Genomic DNA, 21,494 nt, shown 5'->3' with positions numbered 1-21,494 from the left:
CAGTTCACTAATGTCTAGGATATCGTTGTTTATGCATTCCATTTCATTTTTGACGATTTCCAATTTTCCTAGATTCATACTTCGTTCATTCCAGGTTCTGATTATTAATGGATGTTTGCAGCTGTTTCTTCTCATTTTGAGTCATACCACAACAGCAAATGAAGGTCCCGAAAGCTTTACTCCATCCACGTCATTAAGGTCGACTCTACTTTGAGGAGGCAGCTCTTCCCCAGTCATCTTTTGAGTGCCTTCCAACCTGGGGGCTCACCTTCCAGCACTATATCAGACAAAGTTCCACTGCTATTCATGAGGTTTTCACCAGCTAATGCTTTTCAGAAGTAGACTGCCGGGTCCTTCTTCCTAGTCTGTCTTAGTCTGGAAGCTCAGCTGAAACCTGTCCTCCATGGGTGACCCTGCTGGTATCTGAATACAGGTGGCATAGCTTCCAGCATCACAGCAACACACAAGCCCCCACAGTATGACAAACCGACAGACACGTGGGAGAAATCTAAAAGGCCTAAATAGACCAAAATCAAAAAATTGTGAAAAAAAGAATACAGAGCCCAGACACAGATCTCTGTAAATACGGACAACTGATTTATGGTAAAAGTGATTTATCCCTGCAGAGCAGTGGGAAAGGACAGCGCTTTCAGTCGATGCTGCTGGATCAATGGGAAATCCATGCAGTAAAAAAATGAATCACTTCTATGTCAAAAAATCAATTGCTAGCTGATTGTAAATCAATTCCTGGTTGATCTTTTTTTACAAAATGCAAAACAATACAAGTTTGAGAGGATAATCTATAAAAAGTGTCTTCATGATCTTGGGTTAAGAAAAGATTCCTTAGGCAAGATACAAAAGTACTAACCACACTGAAAAAATGGATAAATTTGACATACTAAAATCAAGAACTTGTGTTTATCCAAAGGCACACAATTAAGAGAGTTAAGAAGAAAGCCAGGGAGTGGAGAAGGATATCTGCAACACATATAACCAAGAAAGAGTTTATATACAGACTATATAATCTCAGAACAATACGGGGGGGGGGGGGGGAAGGATACTGTAAGAAATTGGGCAAGAAAATAGGCAATAAACAAACAAACAAAAAAGGAAATCCTATGGCCATTAACCTCCACATTTCAGTCAGTTTGTTGTACTGTGGGGGTTTGCGTGTTGCTGTGATGCTGGAAGCTATGGCACTGGTATTCAAATAACAGCTGGGTCACCCAGGGCAGACAGGTGTCAGCTGAGCTTCCAGACTAACACAGACTAGAAGGAAGGGCTCTTTGAAAAGAATTAGCCAGTGAAAACCTTATGAATAGCAGCGGAATATTGACCGACATAGTGCTGGAAGATGAGTGCCTCAGGTTGGAAGGCACTCTAAATACGACTGGGGAAGAGCTGCCTCCTCAGAGCAGAGTCCACCTTAATGATGTGGATGGAGTCAAGCTTTTAGAGTCTTCATTTGCTGATGTGACACGACTCCAAATAAGAAGAAATAGTTGCAAACACCCATTAATAATCAGAACATGGAATGTATGAAGTATGAATCTAGAAAAATTAGAAATCATCAAAAATGAAATGGAACATCAATATCCTAGACATTAGTGAGCTCAAATGGACTGGTATTGTCCATTTTCAATCGGAAAATCACATGGTCTACTATGCTGGAAATGACAACTTGAAGAGGAATGGCGTTGCATTCATCATCAAAAAGAACATTTCAAGACCTATCCTGAAGTGATAGGATAATATCCATACACCTAGGGAAGACCAGTTAATATGAATATTATTCAAATTTATGCACCAACCACTAAGGCCAAAGATGAACAATCTGAAGACTGTTGTCAACTTCTGCAGTCTGAAATTGACTGAACACACAGTCAAGATGCATTGATAATTACTGATGATTGGAATGCAAAAGTTAGAAACAAAGAAGAAGGATGAGTAGTTGGAAAATACGGCTTTGGTGATAGAAATGATGCAGGAGATCGCATGATAGAATTTTGCAAGACCAACAACTTCTTCATTGCAAATACATTTTTCTATCAATACAAATGGCAACTATACATGCGGACCTCACCGAAGAGGATACACAAGAATCAAATCAACTACATCTGTGGAAAGAGATGTTGGAAAAGCTCAATATCATCAATCAGAACAAGGCCAGGGCCGACTGCGGAACAGACCACCCACTGCTCATTAAAAGTTCAAGCTGAAACTGAAGAAAATCAGAACAAGTCCACGAGAGCCGAAGTACGACCTTAAGTATATTCCACTTGAATATAGAGACCACCTCAAAAATAGATTTGACACATTGAACAATAATGACTGAAGACCAGGCAAGTTGCGGAATGACATCAAGAACATCATACACAAAGAAAGCAAGAGGTTATTAAAAAGACAGGAAAGAAAGAAAAGACCAAAATGGATGTCAGAAGAGACTCTGAAATTTGCTCTTGAGTGTCAAGTAGCTAAAGCAAAAGGAAGAAATGGTGAACAGAAGAATTCAAAGGGCAGCTCAAGAAGACAATGAAATGTGCAATGACCTGGAGACAAAAAACCAAAAAGGAAGAAAGAACAGAAGAAAAAATTCAAGCTTTGAGTTGCAATACTGAAGGATCTTACAGGGAAAATATTAAATGATACAGGAAGCATCGAAAGAAGATGGAAGGAGTACAGAGTCACTGTACCAAAAAGAATCGGTTGACGTTCAACCACTTCAGGAGGTTGCATATGATCAAGAACCGATGGTACGAAAGGAAGAAGTCCAAGCTGCACTGAAGGCACTGGTGAAAAACAAGGCTCCAGGAATTGACAGAATACCAACTGAGGTATTTCAACAAACGGATGCAGCGCTGGAAGTGCTCACTCTTCTTTGCCAAGCAATTTGGAAGACAGCTACCTGGCCAACCGACTAGAAGAGATCCATATTTACACCTCTTCCAAAGAAAAGTGATCCAACCAAATGCTGAAATTATCAAATGATATCATTAATATCATACACAAGTAAAATTTTGCTGAAGATCGTTCAAAAGCGGTTACTACAGTACCTCGACAGGGAACTGTCTGAAATCCAAGATGGATTCAGAAGAGGACGTGGAAGAAGGGATATCACTGCTAATGTCAGATGGATCCTGGCTGAAAGCAGAGAATACCAGAAAGATGTTTACCTGTGTTTTATTGACTATGCAAAGGCATTCAGCTGTGTGGATCATAACAAATTATGGATAATATTGCAAAGAACAGGAATTCCGGAACACTTAATTGTGCTCATGATCAAGAGGCAATGAGTCATTGGAACAGAACAGGGAATACTGCTTGTTTTAAAGTCAGGAAAGCTGTGCATCTGGGTTGTATACTTTCATCATACCTATTCAATCTGCATGCTGAACAAATAATCCAAGAAGCTGGACTATATGAAGAAGAACCTGGCATCAGGGTTGGAGGAAGACTCATTAACAATCTGAGTTATGCAGATGACACAACCTTGCTTGCTGAAAGTGAAGAGGACTTAAAGGACTTACTGAGGAAGATCAAAGACCACAGTCTTCAGTATGTATTACACCTCAACATAAAGAAAACAAAAATCCTCACAACTGGAACATTAAGCAACATCATAATAAACAGAGAAAAGAATGAAGTTGTCAAGGGTTTCATTTTACTTGGATCCACAATCAACACCCATGGAAATAGTGGTCAAGAAATCAAAAGACACATTGCATTGGGCAAATCTGCTGCAAAAGACCTCTTTAAAGTGTTGAGAAGCAAAGATGTCACCTTGAAGACTAAGGCGTGCCTGACTCAAGCTATGGTATTTTCAATCACCTCATAAGCATGCGAAAGATGGATGACGAATAAGGAAGACCAAAGAAGGGATGCCTTTGAATTGTGGTGTTGGCGAAGAATATTGAATATACCATGGCCTGCAAAAGAACAAACAAATCTGCCTTGGAAGAAGTACAACCAGAATGCTCCTCGGAGGCAAGAATGGCGAGGCTATGTCTCACATACTTTGGACACGTTGTCAGGAGAGATCAGTCACTGGAGAAGGACATCATGCTTGGTAAAGTAGAGAGTCAGCGAAAAAGAGGAAGACCCTCAATAAGATGGACTGACACAGTGGCTGCAACACTGGGCTTGGGCATGGCAGCAACAGTGGGGACAGTGCAGGACTGGGCAGTGTTTCGTTCTGTTGTGCATGGGGTCGTTATGGGTCAGAACTGACTTGACAGCAACTAACGACAACAACATGGCCATTAACTTAAAGAGTGACAATACCACATGTTGGTAAGGATATGGAGCAAGCAACTAAACTCTAAGTTACTGCTGGTGGAAGTAAAAACTAGTACAGCCAATCTTGGAAAATATTTGGCATTATTACTAAATCTGACAAAATACATACTCTGTTGTTGATTACCTGTTAAAATAATATTTTAGATATATTAGGTTAAATAAAATGTTGTTAAAATTAATTTTACTAGTTTCTTTAAATTTTTGAGGCTACTAGGAATTTAAAATTACATATGTGGCTCATATTATATTTCTATTGGACACCATTACTATTATTACTACAGAGGATACAAAAACATAGTTTGTTACCACAAAGGACTTACCATCTGGTGGGAGAGGTAGATCAGAAAGAACTAACTAGAGAGAAGTTGCTGAAGAATCAATAAAAATTCATGACAACTTACTAGGAAAAAACTCAAAAGATAAGTTCTAGTGGCCCAGTTGCAAATCACAATTGCAAAGATGGTCTCTAGATCCTAAGAATCAAATTTAGTACTAAAGCATTCGAGCCGTCAAGGGTAGAATTTAATCTAATTATATTTAAGTTATACCCAGAAAATACGAAAATAATGCATTACGTTTTTCTAAGTGTGGTCCCACGAGTGGTACATAAGATAATTTCAGGTTATATACGAAGAAACATTTATTTTGTTCAATTTGTATTGACTACCCAGTGCCGTCAAGTCGATTCCTACTCATAGCGACCCTATAGGACAGAGCAGAACTGCCCCATAAAGTTTCTAAGGAGCGCCTCGTGGATTCGAACTGCCGACCCTTTGGTCATTGTATTGACTAGCACCTGTTCATTGTAATGTACACCAGGTAAGTACAAAATGAAGAAAATAATTCGCATATTAGAAGAAATATAATAAACACATGAAACCCACGCATTTCATCAGGTACTATTGTTTGGTATGCTTCCTTGTAAATATTACCTAAGTAAAATATTTTATTTTAAAAATATTAAGTAAATAACAGTATAGGTGGTATGCAGACAAGGCAAAAAACCAGGGGTGTTTTTGTTTCTGGCATCAGATAGATTTCTGATAGGAAATCCTTCTAAAATATTTAATCAGTATTTCATTAATTATTTGATTAATAGGTTGCTGAAAAATTACTATGATAGGTTATCTTAAATGTAAAATGATCGTGAAGGTGCTAGTCAAAAGCATCCAATGACTCTAAGCGTATTCACCTTAATAATCTACAGAAGCTCTGCCGGTAACTCAGCCGCTGGCTAGCTGCAGCAACGCTGGGAGGAAGAGGAGGCCGGGGTGGGAAGTAAGCTAGGGTTGCAGAAAATATCAAGCAGACAGCTCCAAATTCTGAAAGGAAAAAAAAATTAAAAATCAATAGAGTAAAATGTTAACCAAGTAACACAAAGAAAATGAACACGTCAAGTATTTACTTATTCGACAAGCGTGTATGGAGCATCAACTAAGTCCTATGGCTATAAAGATCAGCATTGTACATGACAGCCAAGGTAGCTCAGTTTAGTGAGAAAGATCAGTACATAAAGAGGTAAATCTCAGCAGGTCATTGGTAAAAAGTCACATCATAAGCCAAGAATATTATGGTACTATGGTACACCAAGGAGCCCTGGTGGCACAATAGTTTACACCAAGGAGCCCTGGTGGCACAATAGTTAAAGCACTCAGCTGCTAGGTGAATGACTGTTGGTTTGAAACCACTAGCCACTCTTTGGGGGAAGATAGCTGGCTATTGGCTCTGGTGAAGATTCATAGCCTAGGAAACCCTGTGGGGCCACTATGAGTCAGAATTGGCTCGATGGCACACAACAACATGGCAGTACAAAGACAAAAAGACTGAAGTAATTAAAAAATGTTACTTTAAGGAAAAATACATTGAAAACCAACAGTACCTACTATAAAAGGGACTTTGAAACACAGGTCTAGGATGATTGTTTAAAAAATGGTACTCAGAAAGAAAGACTATGATAGAAAAAACTGGTAAGAACAGGATAGGGGAGGGTTTGGCTGATGAATCACAGGATAATATTATGAGGTATAGTGCAGGCCAGGCCCAATTTATATGTCATACTGGAAATGTGAACACAACAAGACAGCATCCAAAAATAAGAACCCAAGAGACAGTAGAATTTAAACACAAGACTAGTAAAACAGTCAACATTCAGAGGTAAAATGAGCGTCCAAACAAACTTAGCTTGGCACCATTACAGAAGGAAAGGTTCCTGGGAGTCCCGATCATTCCCTCCAGAGTTCTGACGGGTACAAGTCTTAGCTTTTGTGCCCATTTAGTAAAAAAGATACAATATTCCTATACCAAATAAATAAATAAACCATTGCCGTCGAGTCGATTCCGACTCATAGCGACCCTATAGGACAGAGTAGAACTGCCCCATAGAGTTTCCAAGGAGCACCTGGTGGATTCAAACTGCTGACCCTTCAGTTAGTAGCCATAGCACTAAACTACCACACCACCAGGGTTTCCAATATTCCTATAAAACACTTAAAAAAAAAAAACCAAACCTGTTGTGGTAGAGTCGATTCCGACTCATAATGACCCTAGAGGACACAGTAGAACTGCCATGTAGGGTTTCCAAGGAGCGGCTGGTAGATCTGAACTGCTGACTTTTGGTTAGCACCCATATCACCTAACCACTGTGCCCCCAGGGCTGCAGAAGGCACTTAACCACAGATAATTTTATTTAATTCAATTAGAAATTGAAAGATTGTTAACACATTCAATTTTATTGGGGGAGGGGTGGTAGTCTCAATCTCTTCTTTGTTAATCTGAAGGGTAACAAAAAGTTAACAAACTGTTTTAATTTACAGTTCTTTTAATTATTAGTGAGGAGCCCTCATGGTGCAGTTGTTAAGTGCTTGGCTGCCAACCAAAAGGTTGGTGGTTCAAACCCACTAGCCACTCCACAGGAAGAAGATGTGGCAGTCTGCTTCCGTAAAGACTTACAGCCTTGGAAACTCTGTGGGGCAGTTCTAATCTGTTCTATAGGGTCGCTACGAGTCAGAATCAACTCAGTGGCAGTGGGTTTGGTTTTAGGGTTTGATGGCTATTTTCGTGACATTGAGCAGCACTGAGCAGTTGTGGTAGGGACTGCAAAACTTAAAACATTTACTATCTGGCTTTTAACAGAAAAGTTTGCTGACCCCTGTTCTATGTAGTCAGTTAACATCATTGAGTGTGTAGCTCTTTACTGAGTAGAAGCTATCTTAACTGGCTATTTAGGGAAATACAAAGAAATGAGATGATATGTCCCTACTTACAACTTACTGGGGAAAGAAAGGAAACCCTGGTGGCATAGTGGTTAAGAGCTACGGCTGCTATCCAAAAGGTCAGCAGTTTGAAACCACCAGGCACTCCCTGGAAACTCTACGGGGCAGTTCTACTCTGTCCTATAGGGTCGCTATGAGTTGGAACTGACTCAACAGTGATAGGTTTGCTTTTTGGTTTTGGGGGAAAGAAAAGAACAATGCAAATAAAGCAAATCCCGAAAATATCTTAATGGGTATATATATTTAACGGATTATATCTACTTGTGAGGGCTTTGAAAATTGTTGGACTAGTTTAGTTTAAGAGCCCATAACCTTTTAAGGTAGCAATTCTAGCAAAATATTTTTTAACGAAATGAAGGGGACAATATTTCAAGAAGGCAGACTGGCAAATATGAAAGCACCGGAGCAATAACTGGGAAGCTCTGAGTAGGAGCTTCTGCCTGACTGTGTGGGGACCATCAGCCAGAAGGGCATATAGCATTACTATAGCTGTCTAAAACCCCACAATTTAAAAGACAATCATTGCTTAGGTTTTCAATGAAAAGAATGATATGACCGAAATGAAGTTTAAAACGTTGTGTTTCACCTGCTTTCAATTTTATTCCCCTCAAACCATATTATGAAATGTAAATCTCATCGTATAACTTTCTGGTGTAAAATTCTTCAGAGTATTACCTGTGTAGGTGAACTTCAAATCCTTTAGTCCTGCTCAGAAGGCTTGCATGCCCTGGCTTACCTCCCTACTCATCTCTCAAGACTCCCATTAGATCTAAGCCATTCTGGCCTCCCAGCTGCCTGAATGTATCAGGCTCTCTTCCTCTAATGGGCTTTTCCTTCGTGGTTCTCTCTCTAGTATATTATTCCTCCTTCTCGCTGTATTTGGCTAACTCATCCCTCACTTCTCAACTTAGACGCTGCATCTCCAGGGAGCTCTACTTGACCTCCGAAACCCGGGTTAGGTGCTCCTCCTACGAGCGCTCAGGGCAATTGTAGGCCCTTGGTTACACAGCACCTACCACTCTGTTTTACGTCTGTGTTTTTGGTATGCACCTGTCAGTATCCCCCACGACACTGTAAGTTCTGTGAGGGCAGGAATCACATCTACCTTCGTGCCTTGCAGAGTGACAAATACGTAGGACCTCTAAAATATTTGTTAAAGTAATAAGTGAATCAATGAATTCATATAAAGTTCATCGTGATCTGGCCCCTTATCCCTCCAGCCTCATTTTCTGCCACTTGCTACCTACACCCAAATACTACATTTATACCACACCAGCCTTCCCAAATCACGAGCGGTTCCCCGGACATGTCGAGCTCTTTCATACCTTCCCCAATTTTGCAGCTGCTGTTCCCTCTGTATGGAACACCCTAACCCATTTGAACACTCGGTGAATTCCTAAGAAAGACTTAATTTTGTTCAATTATCACATCCTCAGTGAAGTCTTCCCTGATCCCTCAAGTCCTCCCCAACCCCAGGCAAAGTTAGGCCTTGCAACCTCTGTACAATCTCCACTTGTATTATAATTTTCTCATCATTCATCTATCATCTCCCGGTGCTTAGCGTAGTACTTGGCACATAGTACATACTTAAAAAATGTTTTCTGAATGAAGAAGGAAATAATAAACAGGCATATGGGGAGAGAAGTTGCACTTAAGGAGATCTGTAGGAGACTGTAGGTCCCTAGGTGGTACAGTTTGTGTTCAACTACTAACCCAGTGGTTGGCAGTTCAAACCCACCCAGTGGCATTGCAGAAGAAAGGCCTGGCAATGTGTTTCCGTAAAGATTACTGCCAAGAAAACCCTATGGAGCAGTTCTACTCTGTAACATATGGTATCGCCATGAGTTGGAATTGACTCGATGGCAATGGTTTTGGGTTTTTTTTTGTTATTTTTTTGGAGGAGATTAATACAAGAGTGGACTAGGACCTGAGAAAGGATCTGAGAGCATGTTTTGGAAAGGTCAATATCCTCTATTAATAGGCTAACTATACAGCGAGGAGGGATGAAGAGAGGAATAAACTGTAGGCCACATAGGATAATGAGGTTAGAGAACACGGACAATAACCAGGAAATTGCAAGAGAGAAAATGAGCTTAACGCCTCCCAATAGGTGCTTAACAAATGTTTATTGTTAATCATGATGATTAGTTTTAAGTACTGTTAAGATATCTAGAGAAGACTCCAAAAATGCATCATACAGTGTTAAATGTCAATGGATGAGAAGGAAGAGTGAAATTAAGAAATAACCTTTCATGTAGCAACAATGCATTTTCAACTTAACTGCCTGGAAAGGGTGCAAGTGTTAAATTGGTATCTCCATGTTATGTGGCGAGCAAAGCATATTATGTGTATCTGTACATATTAGTGGAAACCCTGGTGGTGTAGTGGTTAAGTGCTACAGCTGCTAACCAAAGAGTCGGCTGTTCAAATTCGCCAGGCGCTCCTTGGAAGCTCTACGGGGCAGTTTTACTCTGTCCTACTGGGTTGCGATGAGTCGGAAACGACTCGATGGCACTGGGTTTGGTTTTGGCTTTTTGGTACATATTAGTCTTCTTAAATATTCACATGAAGTGATCTGGAATACAAAAAGTAGAGCGAAGACTGGGATGCGAGACAGAGTATAACAGGAAGAAGACATTTCAAAATACCTGCGTATAACACAGTCTCTATGCGATCTTTAATCTGCACCCTACTGCTCTCGGCAGCAAGAAGAGGCGAGGTCCCATTTGGAGCTGGAACAACAAGTGGTCCAACCAAGAACGCACAGGCGCCACCAAGATAACTGAGCATTGACGCGATAGCTGTGGCAGTGGCCCGTTCATCTGCAGAGAACCACGTCATGGAGAGGAACGGAGCTGCGTTCATTACCGTTGGACCTGCCAATCCATTTAACATCTGTCCTGTATGGATCAGTCTGGAATTAAAAAAATAAAACAGGCTGTGAGGTAGCCAAACCAGGCATCTGCTGAGACAGAAAGAAGTTAGCCCAACAGCGTTAAGTACACGTCTGTAAACAATATGACACACCTAAAAGGTGGAGAATGTTGACACTCTGTAAGGGAGAGCAAATACAGTCATAGTCAGACTTACTCATCTCACAAATATTTATTGAAGCCTCGGATTTGTTCCACATACCAAACTAAGTGCTTCCTGCAACCCCATTTCATTTAATTCTTACAATAACATTTTTTTTTTTTATTACTATCCCCATTGACTGTTATCTGAAAACCTAGGCTTAGAAAAATTTAAAAACTTGCCCACGTGGTAACGGGCAAAGCTGAGATTTAATCAGTTGAGCTCAACATTTCATGCCTGTTTTGTGCCAGGTATTAGAAATAAAAAATAGAAAATAGTCTTTTTAGTATCCTCTAACAGAAAAACGGAAACCCCGGTGGTGTAGTGGTTAAGAGCTGTGGCTGCTAACCAAAAGGCTGCTAGTTTGAACCTACCAGACGCTCCTTGGAAACCCTATGGGGCAGTTCTGCTCTGTACTATAAGGTCACTATGAGTAGGAATAGACTCAACAGCAACAGCTTTTTAATAGAAAAGCAGCTGGTTGAGGAATCAGAGGACCTGGGTTCTGGCCCAGCTCTGCAACTAACCAGTTGAATGGCCCTGGGAATATATAACCCCACCTGTAAAATAAGGAGATTAGTCTAAATTCAATACACATTTATTGAACATCTGTTAAGGTATTGTAATCTTACGATCAGAATCCTTGGACGGTACAAACGGTTAACGTACTTGCCTGTTAACCAAAAGGCCAGAGGTTCAAGTCCACCAGAGGTACCTTGTAAGAAAGTCCTGGTGACCTGCTTCCAAAAACTTAGCCGCTAAAAACCCTACGGAGCCCAGTAGTACTCTGACACACGAGGACCCCGTAAGTCGGGACTGACTTCGCAGCAACTGGTTTCTGGTTTAGTCATGGGATCGCTAGGTTTCTTCCAGTTCCAATACTCTGATTCCGACTTTAGTTGTAAGGATTAGTGGAAGGAGTGCTCCCTTGCTTCTACCTTATCTTTTCTCAATATTCTACTAGCTCTCTATCCTGTGCCTTGCTGACCAAATTCCTTTTCCTTTTTGTGCACACTCCCATTCAAGAGTAGCCTTGAAGGAGAAAAGAAGCCAGAAGTCCAAAACTATAGGAAAGAAAGGGAGGCGAGTCAAACCTGCCTGGAAGGCAGAGGAAAGGGAAGGGGCAGTATATGTGACAGTACCAAGTACTGTTCTGTCCCGTTTGTTTTGCTTTTTAAATACCACATGGGTATCAAATCCTCTTTTTTAACAGTTGCCACCTTAAGCCACTTAGGAGAAGTTTTCAGAGTATAGAAGGAAACAATAAACACGCATATTGGGGGAGGTAGAGCCCTAATGTGGAGCCCTGGTGGTGTAGTGGTTAAGAGCTCTTCTGCTAACCAAAAGGCTGGCAGTTCAAACCCACCAGCTGCTCCTTGGAAACCCTTTGGGGAAGTTACACTCTGTCCTATATGGTTGATATAAGTCGGAATCCACTCAACGGTAATGGGTTTGGTTTGGTGTTATTTTAGAGCCCTAATATAGCCCTAATGGTATCCTTTCACCATACCTATTCAATCTGTATGCTAAGCAAATAATCTGAGAAGCTGGACTATATGAAGAAGAACTGGGCATCAGGATTGGAGGAAGTCTCATTAACAACCTGCATTACACAGATGACACAACCTTGCTTCCTGAAAGTGCAGAGGACTTAAAGCACTTCCTGGTGAAGATCAAAGACCACAGCCTTCAGTATGGATGACACCTCAACATAAAGAATACAAAAATCCTCACAACTGTACCAAAAAACATCATGATAAATGGAGAAAAGATTGAAGTTGTCAAGGATTTCATTTTACTTGGATCCACAATCAACAGCCATGGAAGCAGCAGTCAAGAAATCAAAAGACGCATTGCATTGGGTAAATCTGCTGCAAAGGACCTCTTCAAAGTGTTGAAGAGCAAAGATGTCTCCTTGAAGACTAAGGTGTACCTGACCCAAGCCATGGTGTTTTCAGTCGCATCATATGCATGTGAAAGCTGGAAAATAAATAAGGAAGACTGAAGAAGAATTGATGCCTTTGAATTGTGGTGTTGGCGAAGAATACTGAATATACCATGGGCTGCCAAAAGGACAAACAAATCTGTCTTGGAAGAAGTACAACCAGATTGCTCCTTAGAAGCAAGGATGGTGAGACTGCATCTTACATACTTTGGTCATGTTGTCAGGGGGGATCAGTCCCTGGAGCAGGACATCAGGCTTGGTAAAGTACAGGGACAGCGGAAAAGAGGAAGACCCTCAATAAGATGGACTGACACAGTAACTGGAACAATGGGCTCAAGCATAACAACAGTTTTAAGGATGGTGCAGGACTGGGCAGTGTTTCGTTCTGTTGTGCATAGGGTCGCTATGAGTCGGAATGGACTCGATGGCACCTAACAACAATAATGTAGAAGAATAAGTGAGTGGGAAGTGAAATATGCGAATTAAGTCTGCCCATATCTTCATATAATGTTGGAAAAACTATTTGAAGGCAAAATAGCCCCATGCATTATTAATATTACTAAATTAAGAAAACTGAAGACTTTTTTTTTTAATCTTCTTGTGGGAGAGAAACTATTTTCTAGATGACAGAAACAATTTAAACTGTTTATGAATCCAAATAACTCCTCCAAAACCCAGCGAATCCCAAGCTGTCACAGAGCAATGTCATCACAGAAATATTCTTGAAACAATGTCATTAAATGGTTTTAATTATGACCTGTGACAGCGTAACAATCAGGCAGTACATGACAGTTCATAAAGGTAACTGTTTTGATATTTCATATCTTTAATGATGCGTTCCTGGAAGATTCACCTCATCCAGAAAGAGAAGGATTGGAATGAGTAAATTTTATCCTGCCCAAAAATGTTAAAGGTAGGAGGAGAACATGGAAGAAATAATCTGTAAAAAACAAACAAACAAAAAAACAACTGGTAAAACCATGCCAATCTTGAGAGTTACGTACGTTATAAAACTCAAATTTTCAATAAGGCTTCACTCTTTGTTACCTCTCCGTGGAGCCATGAAAAGACTACCTTCCAATCAGGAAACACAGGAGTCTTCGAAAATGTGAAGCAGCCCTGGTGGTGTGGTGGTTAAGGTGTTCATCCACTAACCAAAAGGTCAGTGGTTCAAACCAACCAGCTGCTCCTTGAAGGAAAGATGCAGCAGTCTGCTTCCATGAAGATTACAGCCTCGGAAATTTTATCGGGCAGTTCTACTCCGTCCTATAAAGAACATGTGAGCTTGGAGAGATTTTAGGATCATCTGTTGTTCTTGTTGTTAGGTGCCATCAAGTTGGTTCTGACTCATAGCAATCCTGTGGACAACAGAACAAAACACTGCCTGGTCCTGTGCCATCCTCACAATCATTGCTATATCTGAGCCCACCGTTGCAGCCACTGTGTCAATCCATCTCATTGAGGGTCTTCCTCTTTTTCACTGACCTTCTACTTTACCAAGCATGATATCCTTCTCCAGGGACTGATCCCTCCTGATAACATGTCCAAAGTACATAAGATGAAGTCTCGCCATCTGTGCTTCTAAGGAGCACTCCGGCTGTTACTTCTTCCAAAACAGATTTGTTTGTTCTTCTGGCAGTCCATGGTATATTCAATATTCTTCACCAACACCATAATTCAAAGGCATCAATTCTTCTTCAGTCTTCCTTATTCATTGTCCAGCTTTTGCACGCATATGAGGCGATTGAAAATACCATGGCTTGAGTCAGGTGTACTGTAGTTCTTAAGATGACATCTTTGCTTTTTAACACTTTAAAGAGGTCTTTTGTGGCAGATTTGCTCAATGCAATATGTTGCTTGACTTCTTGACTGCTGCTTCCAGGGCACTGACTGGATTCAAGCAAAATGAAATCCTTGACAACTTCAATCTTTTCTCCATTTATCATAGTGTTGCTTATTGGTCCAGTTGTGAGGATTTTTGTTTTCTTTATGTTGACGGGCAATCTATACCAAAAGCTGTGGTCTTTGATCTTCATCAGTAAGTACTTCAAGTCCTCTACACTTTCAGTAAGCAAGGTTTTGTCATCTGCCTATCACAGTTTGTTAATGACTTTCCCTCCAGTCCTGATGCCACATTCTTCTTCATATAGTTCAGTTTCTCGGATTATTTGCTCATATACAGATTGAATAGGTATGGCGAAAGGATACAACCCTGACACACACCTTCCTGATTTTAAACCACACAGTATTCTCATGTTCTTTTTTTTTCCAATTTATTTATTTATTTTTCATTGTGCTTTAGATGAATATTTACAGAGCAAATTAGTTTTTCACTCAATAGTTTGTATGTAAAGTGTTCCATGACATTGTTTTCATTCCCCATAATGTGTCAGTGGAAGCCCTGGTAGCATAATGGTTAAGTGCTACGGCTGCTAACCAAAGAGCCAGCAGTTCGCATCCGCCAGGTGCTCCTCGGAAACTCTGTGGGGCAGTTCTACTCCGTCCTATAGGGTCGCTAGGAGTCGGAATCGACTCGACGGCACCGGGTTAATGTGTCAGCACTCTCTCCATTTCTGCCCTGGTCTCCTCATTTCCTTTCATCCAAATTTTCTACCCCTTTCTGCCTTCTCATCTTTGCTTTTGTGCAAATGTTGTCCTTTTGATCTCATATGATTGTTCGAAGGGACATATTCCTCTAGGGTGTTACTATTTATTTTATGAGCCTGTAAGAAAAAAAAAAATTTTTTTTTTCTTATATTGTATGGCTGAAAGGTGGTCTCCAGTAATGGCTTCAGTTCCAGGTCAGAAAGGTGTCTTAGGGCCATAGTTTTGGGGGTTTCTCCAGTCTCTGTCAGACCAGTAAGTCTGGTCTTTTTTGTGAATTTGATTTTTTTTCTACGTTTTTCTCGCACTCTGTCCAGGACCCTCTGTTGTGATTCCATTAGAGTGTTGGTAATGGGAATCAGCCACCATTTAGTTCTTCTGGTCTTAGGGTGGTACAGGCTGTGGTTCATTAGTCCTTTGGACTAATTGCTCCCTTGAGTCTTTGGTTTTCTTCACTCTCCTTTGCTCTAGACAGGAAAAGACCAGTCGTTGTATCTTAGATGGCCACTCGCAAGCTTTTAAGACCCCAGGTGCTACTCACTGAAATAGAATGCAGAACATTGTCTTTATGAACTATGTTGTGCCAACTGATGTCCCCCAAGTCTATGGTCCTTCGCCTTCAAGCCTAGGAACTTCGTCCCATGAGGTGTTTGGTTAGTGTTGGTTATGTCTAAGAAGTTCCCATGACTGTGTCCGTTGTGTGCTCTATTGTCTATATTAATATACATGCAGCAGCTACAATTACGTACGTAGAAATATCTACAACCAATCTTGTATCTGCAGGTGGGTGTGCTCCCTTACACCTTCCCACACCTCTTTAGCATACCTATGTGCTATGTACCCATTCGTAAATTACTGTTTGTCACTGAGATCCAAAGCACGTATAGTATGAGGGGCATTTCTCATGAGCTCTTAGTCTAAAGGTCACTAAACTTAGGGGTCCAATCTAGAACATATAATTCACCAGAGAGAAAAATCATCTCAGGAATTCAAACAAGCAGGTTTTGTGTTTAAATGTTATTCACTATTGAAGTGTTTCTTGCATTAAAAGTCACACACACGCACACACACCCCTCACAAATGAGCTCAGTGGGAGAACTGGGACCTAAGGAATCTTGAGGTTACCATCTGAACTCATGAGAAGTCTGACAGGGAAACCCATTCCAGTTCTTCCCAGTATCTTTTAGGAACTTAGGCCTGCTCCTTCTCACACCTGTATTCCAGAGTACCTCAGGGCTTGGCAGTTATCAATACTCTAACTGATCCCAGGCACTTCTGCCCTAGTGCCCATCATGAGCACTGATAATCTAGTAATAATTATTAAGATGATGAGGATGTAACACAAATCTATAATACCTAGATTTTCATGTTTGTCTGACATTATTTTCTTTCATCTATCATCTATTATTTATCATCTATCATCTATTATTACCTATAGGGTCGCTATGAGTCGGAATCGACTCGACGGAAGTGAGGGTTTAGTGGGTATTATTACCTTGTATCAATTTATAAAATCAATTTGCTTATAAAAATACATTTAAGTATAAAACTCAGTTTTACATATAAAATTGAATTTTCTCATTTAACAGTAATACCAAATGTTTTCTTGAAAAATGCTGGCCTCCAGATTAAAAAAAAAAAAAAAAAATTGCAAACTCTTTAAAATGACATGGAGATGAAATAGTTATAAAATGTTTAACATAAACATCATTCATTATTTAACTCATCCAACAAAATACGTATTATTTATTCACTGTATGCTGGGTAGGCACTGTGACAGGCATATGGGAATATAAAAACAGTACAAAAACAAAAAGCTAAAGCCCTTGCCCGTAAGGAACCCTCAGAATCACCTACCAGCGCTGTAACAGGAATACAAAGAAAAATAAGGCAATAATTAGCTCTGCCCCAATGTTTGTGGGGCCCGTGACAAGAGTAGAAATGGGCATCCCTGCATGTCCCTATTCTCTTCTGATCCCTGGCTCAAGGATTTCACATGTGTGGAGCTGAAGATTCAAACTCCATCCAAGCTCCACTCACCCCCTTCTAAATAGCTGCACCTTAGCTACCTCTTGGAAACCCTGGCAGCGTAGTGGTTAAGAGCTATGGCTGCTAACCAAAGGGTCGGCAGTTCAAATCCACCAGGCACTTCTTGGAAACTCTATGGGGCAGTTCTACTCTGTCCTATAGGGTCGCTATGAGTTGGAATCGGCTCGACAGCACTGGGTTTGGTTTAGTTTTGGTTCAGCTATCTCTTGGGCCTAGGGAGTGCACACCAGGGGTGCAGTCCACCCTTGGAAGAGCAGACCGGGGAGAGAGGCTTGTTGTGGGGATTTTGGGTATTGCATAGCCAGAGCATAGACTAGAAGGTAGCAGGAAGGGTGGCCACATTCCCTTGGAATGGTAAGGCTGAAGAAAGTTAGAATAGGACATTCTCAGGCATGGGGTCCAGGACAGGGACCCTATGGCATAGTTCTAAGGCAGTACTGGTGTAACAGGGATACAGAGGGCGGGATGGTTTTGAGAACTGCGAAGGTGGAACAACAGATACGGCTAGGTGAGTGATTGGATATGGGGGGGCACCCATAACTCTGTAAATATGTCCAATAAGTAGATGAATATAGGTCAGAGGCTAAGGAAAGAGGTCTGAACTGAGAGATATATGTTGAGGTTGGGCTGGGTTAGGTTTGGGAGCAAATACTGGAGAATACCAACAATTAAGGAATAAGCAGAAGAAATGGAGTCTATAAAGATGACTAAGAAGGAATATCTTATAGAGACAGGAGAAAAAAAGAACGGGAAAGGACTGGTGTTGCAGAAACCAAGAAGAGGAGAGTTTAAAATTGAGAGTGAGTGTCGACAGTATCATATCAAACAGAAAGATCATAGATGATAACTGAAATATAACTGGTGGATTCAGCAACAAGGGCATCTTTTGTGCTCTGAGCAGACGCAGTTACAGTGGAATGCTGAGGATGGAAGTCAGACTCGTGAGGGAATGAAATTTGGATCTAGACTTTTCTTTCTAGTAGTTAGAAGCAGATACAAGCTCAAAAAAAAATCTAAGTTTGGCAAAATGTCAAGAAAAAAACACCCAGCTTGAATGATTAGTCTGAACTAAAAAGTCCTTCAGCTTCACATATTAAAGATAAAATGCAACTTGATTGTTCTAGTACCTTCTAAGCACTCATGAAAGAAGCTTTCAGAACTTAATACCTATTGATCTGGACTGACTGTTAAAAATGACACAGAAACACAAAGGAGGAAAGATTAAAAATCTTTGGTAAATTGAAGTCAATTGCATAATTTAATGTTAATTTTTTCTGTGTCAGTCTCCATGTAGCAGTTTTGTTTTCCACGTAAAAGAGAAGTTCCTTGTGGGAAAGGGCCGTGGCCTCTGAACCCCCACAGAGCCCCACGAAGTGCACACACACACTGCAGAGGCTCTCTAGGAATGCCTGGACGGATCCAAGCACAGGCAAGGGCAGTCGCTGAAATACACAACCTAATTGTTTCTCAAAAACCTCACAAAGTTACCAACATGTATGAACTCAGTTCCGCTTCTAAGTTTTTAAAAGTTTAAATTCAACAATACAAAAGACAAGGTGGTTAACAAATATTCTGGGAATGAAGTTTTTTTAAAAGGACATGGCAGCTTCCTTTCCAACCTGGTCCAGGTACAACAGCTCCCGCAAAGAAGGATGGAGAGATGAAGAGTCATTCTGTTCTCAACGAAGCGGTGACCAGAGAGGGCACCATCAACATTCCCAGGTGCCTTCGTGGAGTGGGCTTCAAGAAGCGTGCCCCTTGGGCACTCAAGGAGAGCCAGAAATTTGCCATGAAGGGGATGGGAACGCCAGATGTGCACAGTGACACTAGGCTCAACAAAGCTCTCTGGGCCAAAGGAATAAGGAACATCCCATACTCTACCCATGTATGGTTGTCCAGAAAACATAATGAGCATGCAGATTCACCAAACAAGCTCTCTACATTGGTTACTTATGTACCTGTCACCACAGTCAAACACCTACAGTCAATGAGGATGAAAACAGTTAATTCTCAAGTAAAGATACAAAACTGAAAAAAAGACACGGAGAGCATTAAAAGCAATGGCAACTGGACATTAGTGTCTCAAACATAGTGGCCTTGGGGGTGGAAGGGATGGACAGAATAGTGTGAAAAGGTAGTTTTTTTGTGGGAGACAGGCAGAATAGTATGAGTAAACAGTTTTTTGGGGGACTGGCAGAAGTTAACAGTGTAAGGAGGTAGTTTTGGGGAAGACAGGCAGAAGTAAAGAGTGCGAAGAGGTAATTTTGGGGGGAGGAAGACAGGCAGAAGTTAGCAGTGTGAGGTGGTTGTTTAATCTCCTCTGCAATAAACTCTGTGGCAGAAAGGGAGCTCTCCAGAGGTCAGCTAGTTAATTCACGTGAACTAGCTAACTCGTTTCCTTACCTGAAAATTCATGCCTGGTGAAGGTTGGAGTGTATTCAAGTTAGGGAGTTGGCCATGTCTCCTGCACTTTTGTAGATGAAACTGAGAAACAGCTGTCAAGTTCATTCTTCCTCTTGTCTCCTGTCATTGGCATTCGCTCTTTAACTCTCTGTTTGTTTTTCTTTTTCTTGTTTCAATTCCTTTTTCTTCCCTTCTCCCTTGGGTCTTTTTCCTTTTTCCTCTTACCTCCCTTCTGTCTACGTCTGGGGCCTGGTTCATCTCATCTAGGTGGAAGAAAGGATGAGAGATAGGAGAATTTCCCTTGCAGGCTAAGAGGAAGACTAATTTAAAGATACAGGAGCTTCTCTAGCACCTGGGGTGTTTCTCCAGTAGAACTGGGATGGTAGAAAGACCGAGTACTGCCCACTAGTGCAAGGACTGCTGAGCTTGCTCGCCTGCTACGGGCCTGGGGTGGGCTGCCAAGTCCTGCTGGTGCCCTGTGCACCTCCTGGCCCTCAATTAGTGCCCCTGCTGGCAGAGAGGATGAGGCTTGCAGTGGATCGCGGTACATCATTTGTCCACAGCTGCGTTCGTCTTCATGTTATTCAATGTCCTACAGCTTTCCAAACAAATGCCAGCAGCTAAAGTTCAAGCTGAAAATCTATAGTTCATGTTTTCTAATATACTTGACATTTTAGCTTGTATTTAATGATATTCTGATCTCTTAACCTTTTGCTTTTTGACATCCTGGAACAAATACCTAGGATTTCTATATTATTTTTACTTAAGATAATGTGGCGTTTAAGAATTAGAAACTTTATAGTTAAAAGGGACTTCATATCTCATCTAGATAACCACCCCCCTTCATTTTATAGATATAAAAATTGAGTCCCAGATAGGTTAATAACATGTTTAAAATCAAATCTATAATTTTAGAACTTTCCTCTCTCCAAAAATGTATTGGGAAGAGCTACAAAGTCATGTAACTTAGCCAATGGCTGAGACAGGACTAGAAATCAAAATTAGAACTGATTTTATCAGTCCACAAATCTCTTCTACCTGGCCTCATTCTGAAGGTTCTATGTTTAAAAAAATATCAGTAGTAGTAATAATAAAAAAGTCATTGTTAAAATACTCTGAGGTTCTTAGATCCAAAGGTATATTTTTATTCTGTTTATAGTCCTACTTCATAAATCTCTAATTTATTAGAATTAACACTGGTGGTAACATTAGAACATAGGCCTTTAGAAATTTAGGCTGTAGTTATTTCCTCAAGGTAAGTCCAGTATTCTTAAGTCATATGTATTTTTAATGTGAAATAATTTGGAATCCATAAAAGTACTTATCTCTAAGATTTAATACACTAACGGTTCACAAACTTTCCCTCAATTCCTAATCACCCCACATCACAAGAAACTTACTTGTTATAGGATATCTCGGGTGTTGAAAATGGTAAAAGTGCTAGAAATAGTTGTCTTTTATTTAGCCCAAGAAAAGACAAAGCAATAAAAAGGGTCAGAGATGTTATTGATAAATAACAGGAAAAAGGAAGATAGAAAGGAGAAACAAAGAGATGATGTTGGAAAAGGAAGACTCTGTTATCATAACCTCAGTTTACTTTTCTAAAACTTTGTTTCACTTCTGCATCCTTTAATAATTTTGGCCAATTAAAAATATCTCTTGCATACCTACTATGGTATGGGCAAGGCATCTGCAGCTAGACACTAAAGAGATGATAAAGACAAGTATTACAGTCTTGGCCCTGAAGAAGCTTACAATAACACTCATCAAGTCCAAGTTACAGAAAGTACATTCAAAACACAGTGGAAAGAAAACTGGATTAGATATCAGAGGCCTCAGCTTCTCGACTT

General features: G+C 40.6%; 2 protein-coding genes across 7 annotated transcripts in view; one reads left to right on the top strand and one right to left on the bottom strand.

The window, feature by feature from the left end:
- Positions 1 to 21,494, bottom strand: part of SLC49A4 (solute carrier family 49 member 4) — a 121,281-nt gene that overhangs the window by 67,499 nt on the left and 32,288 nt on the right. For all 6 annotated transcript variants that reach the window (XR_010322905.1, XM_064290892.1, XM_003412961.4 and 3 more), the window contains exons 3-4: positions 10,217 to 10,482; positions 5,489 to 5,618 (exon numbers count right to left, since the gene is read on the bottom strand). Coding sequence is in view for 5 of the 6 variants with exons in the window: in XM_064290892.1 (XP_064146962.1) it covers positions 5,489 to 5,618; positions 10,217 to 10,482 (396 nt within the window). In the remaining variant the exon portion in view is untranslated. The remainder of the gene's footprint in view (positions 1 to 5,488; positions 5,619 to 10,216; positions 10,483 to 21,494) is intronic.
- LOC111751409 (large ribosomal subunit protein eL31-like) lies at positions 17,707 to 20,268 on the top strand. The gene is made up of 3 exons (XM_064267548.1): positions 17,707 to 17,749; positions 18,870 to 19,255; positions 20,017 to 20,268. The coding sequence occupies exons 1-3, from the start codon at positions 17,707 to 17,709 to the stop codon at positions 20,266 to 20,268; spliced, it is 681 nt and encodes a 226-aa protein (XP_064123618.1).

Source organism: Loxodonta africana, chromosome 1 (assembly GCF_030014295.1).
Source record: "Loxodonta africana isolate mLoxAfr1 chromosome 1, mLoxAfr1.hap2, whole genome shotgun sequence".
In the NCBI taxonomy this organism is placed as follows: Eukaryota; Metazoa; Chordata; class Mammalia; order Proboscidea; family Elephantidae; genus Loxodonta; species Loxodonta africana.
The sequence above is the reverse complement of the archived record's forward strand: the minus strand, read 5'-3'. Positions and strand labels throughout refer to the sequence as shown.

Excerpts from the sequence above, each read along its gene's own strand:
- LOC111751409 (XM_064267548.1), top strand. The coding sequence starts at position 17,707 with ATGGTTTTGAGAACTGCGAAGGTGGAACAACAGATACGGCTAG. Across the intron at positions 17,750-18,869 it reads GGAACAACAGATACGGCTAG|GTACAACAGCTCCCGCAAAG; the intron begins GTGAGTGATTGG and ends AACCTGGTCCAG. Across the intron at positions 19,256-20,016 it reads TGAAAACAGTTAATTCTCAA|AACTGGGATGGTAGAAAGAC; the intron begins GTAAAGATACAA and ends TTTCTCCAGTAG.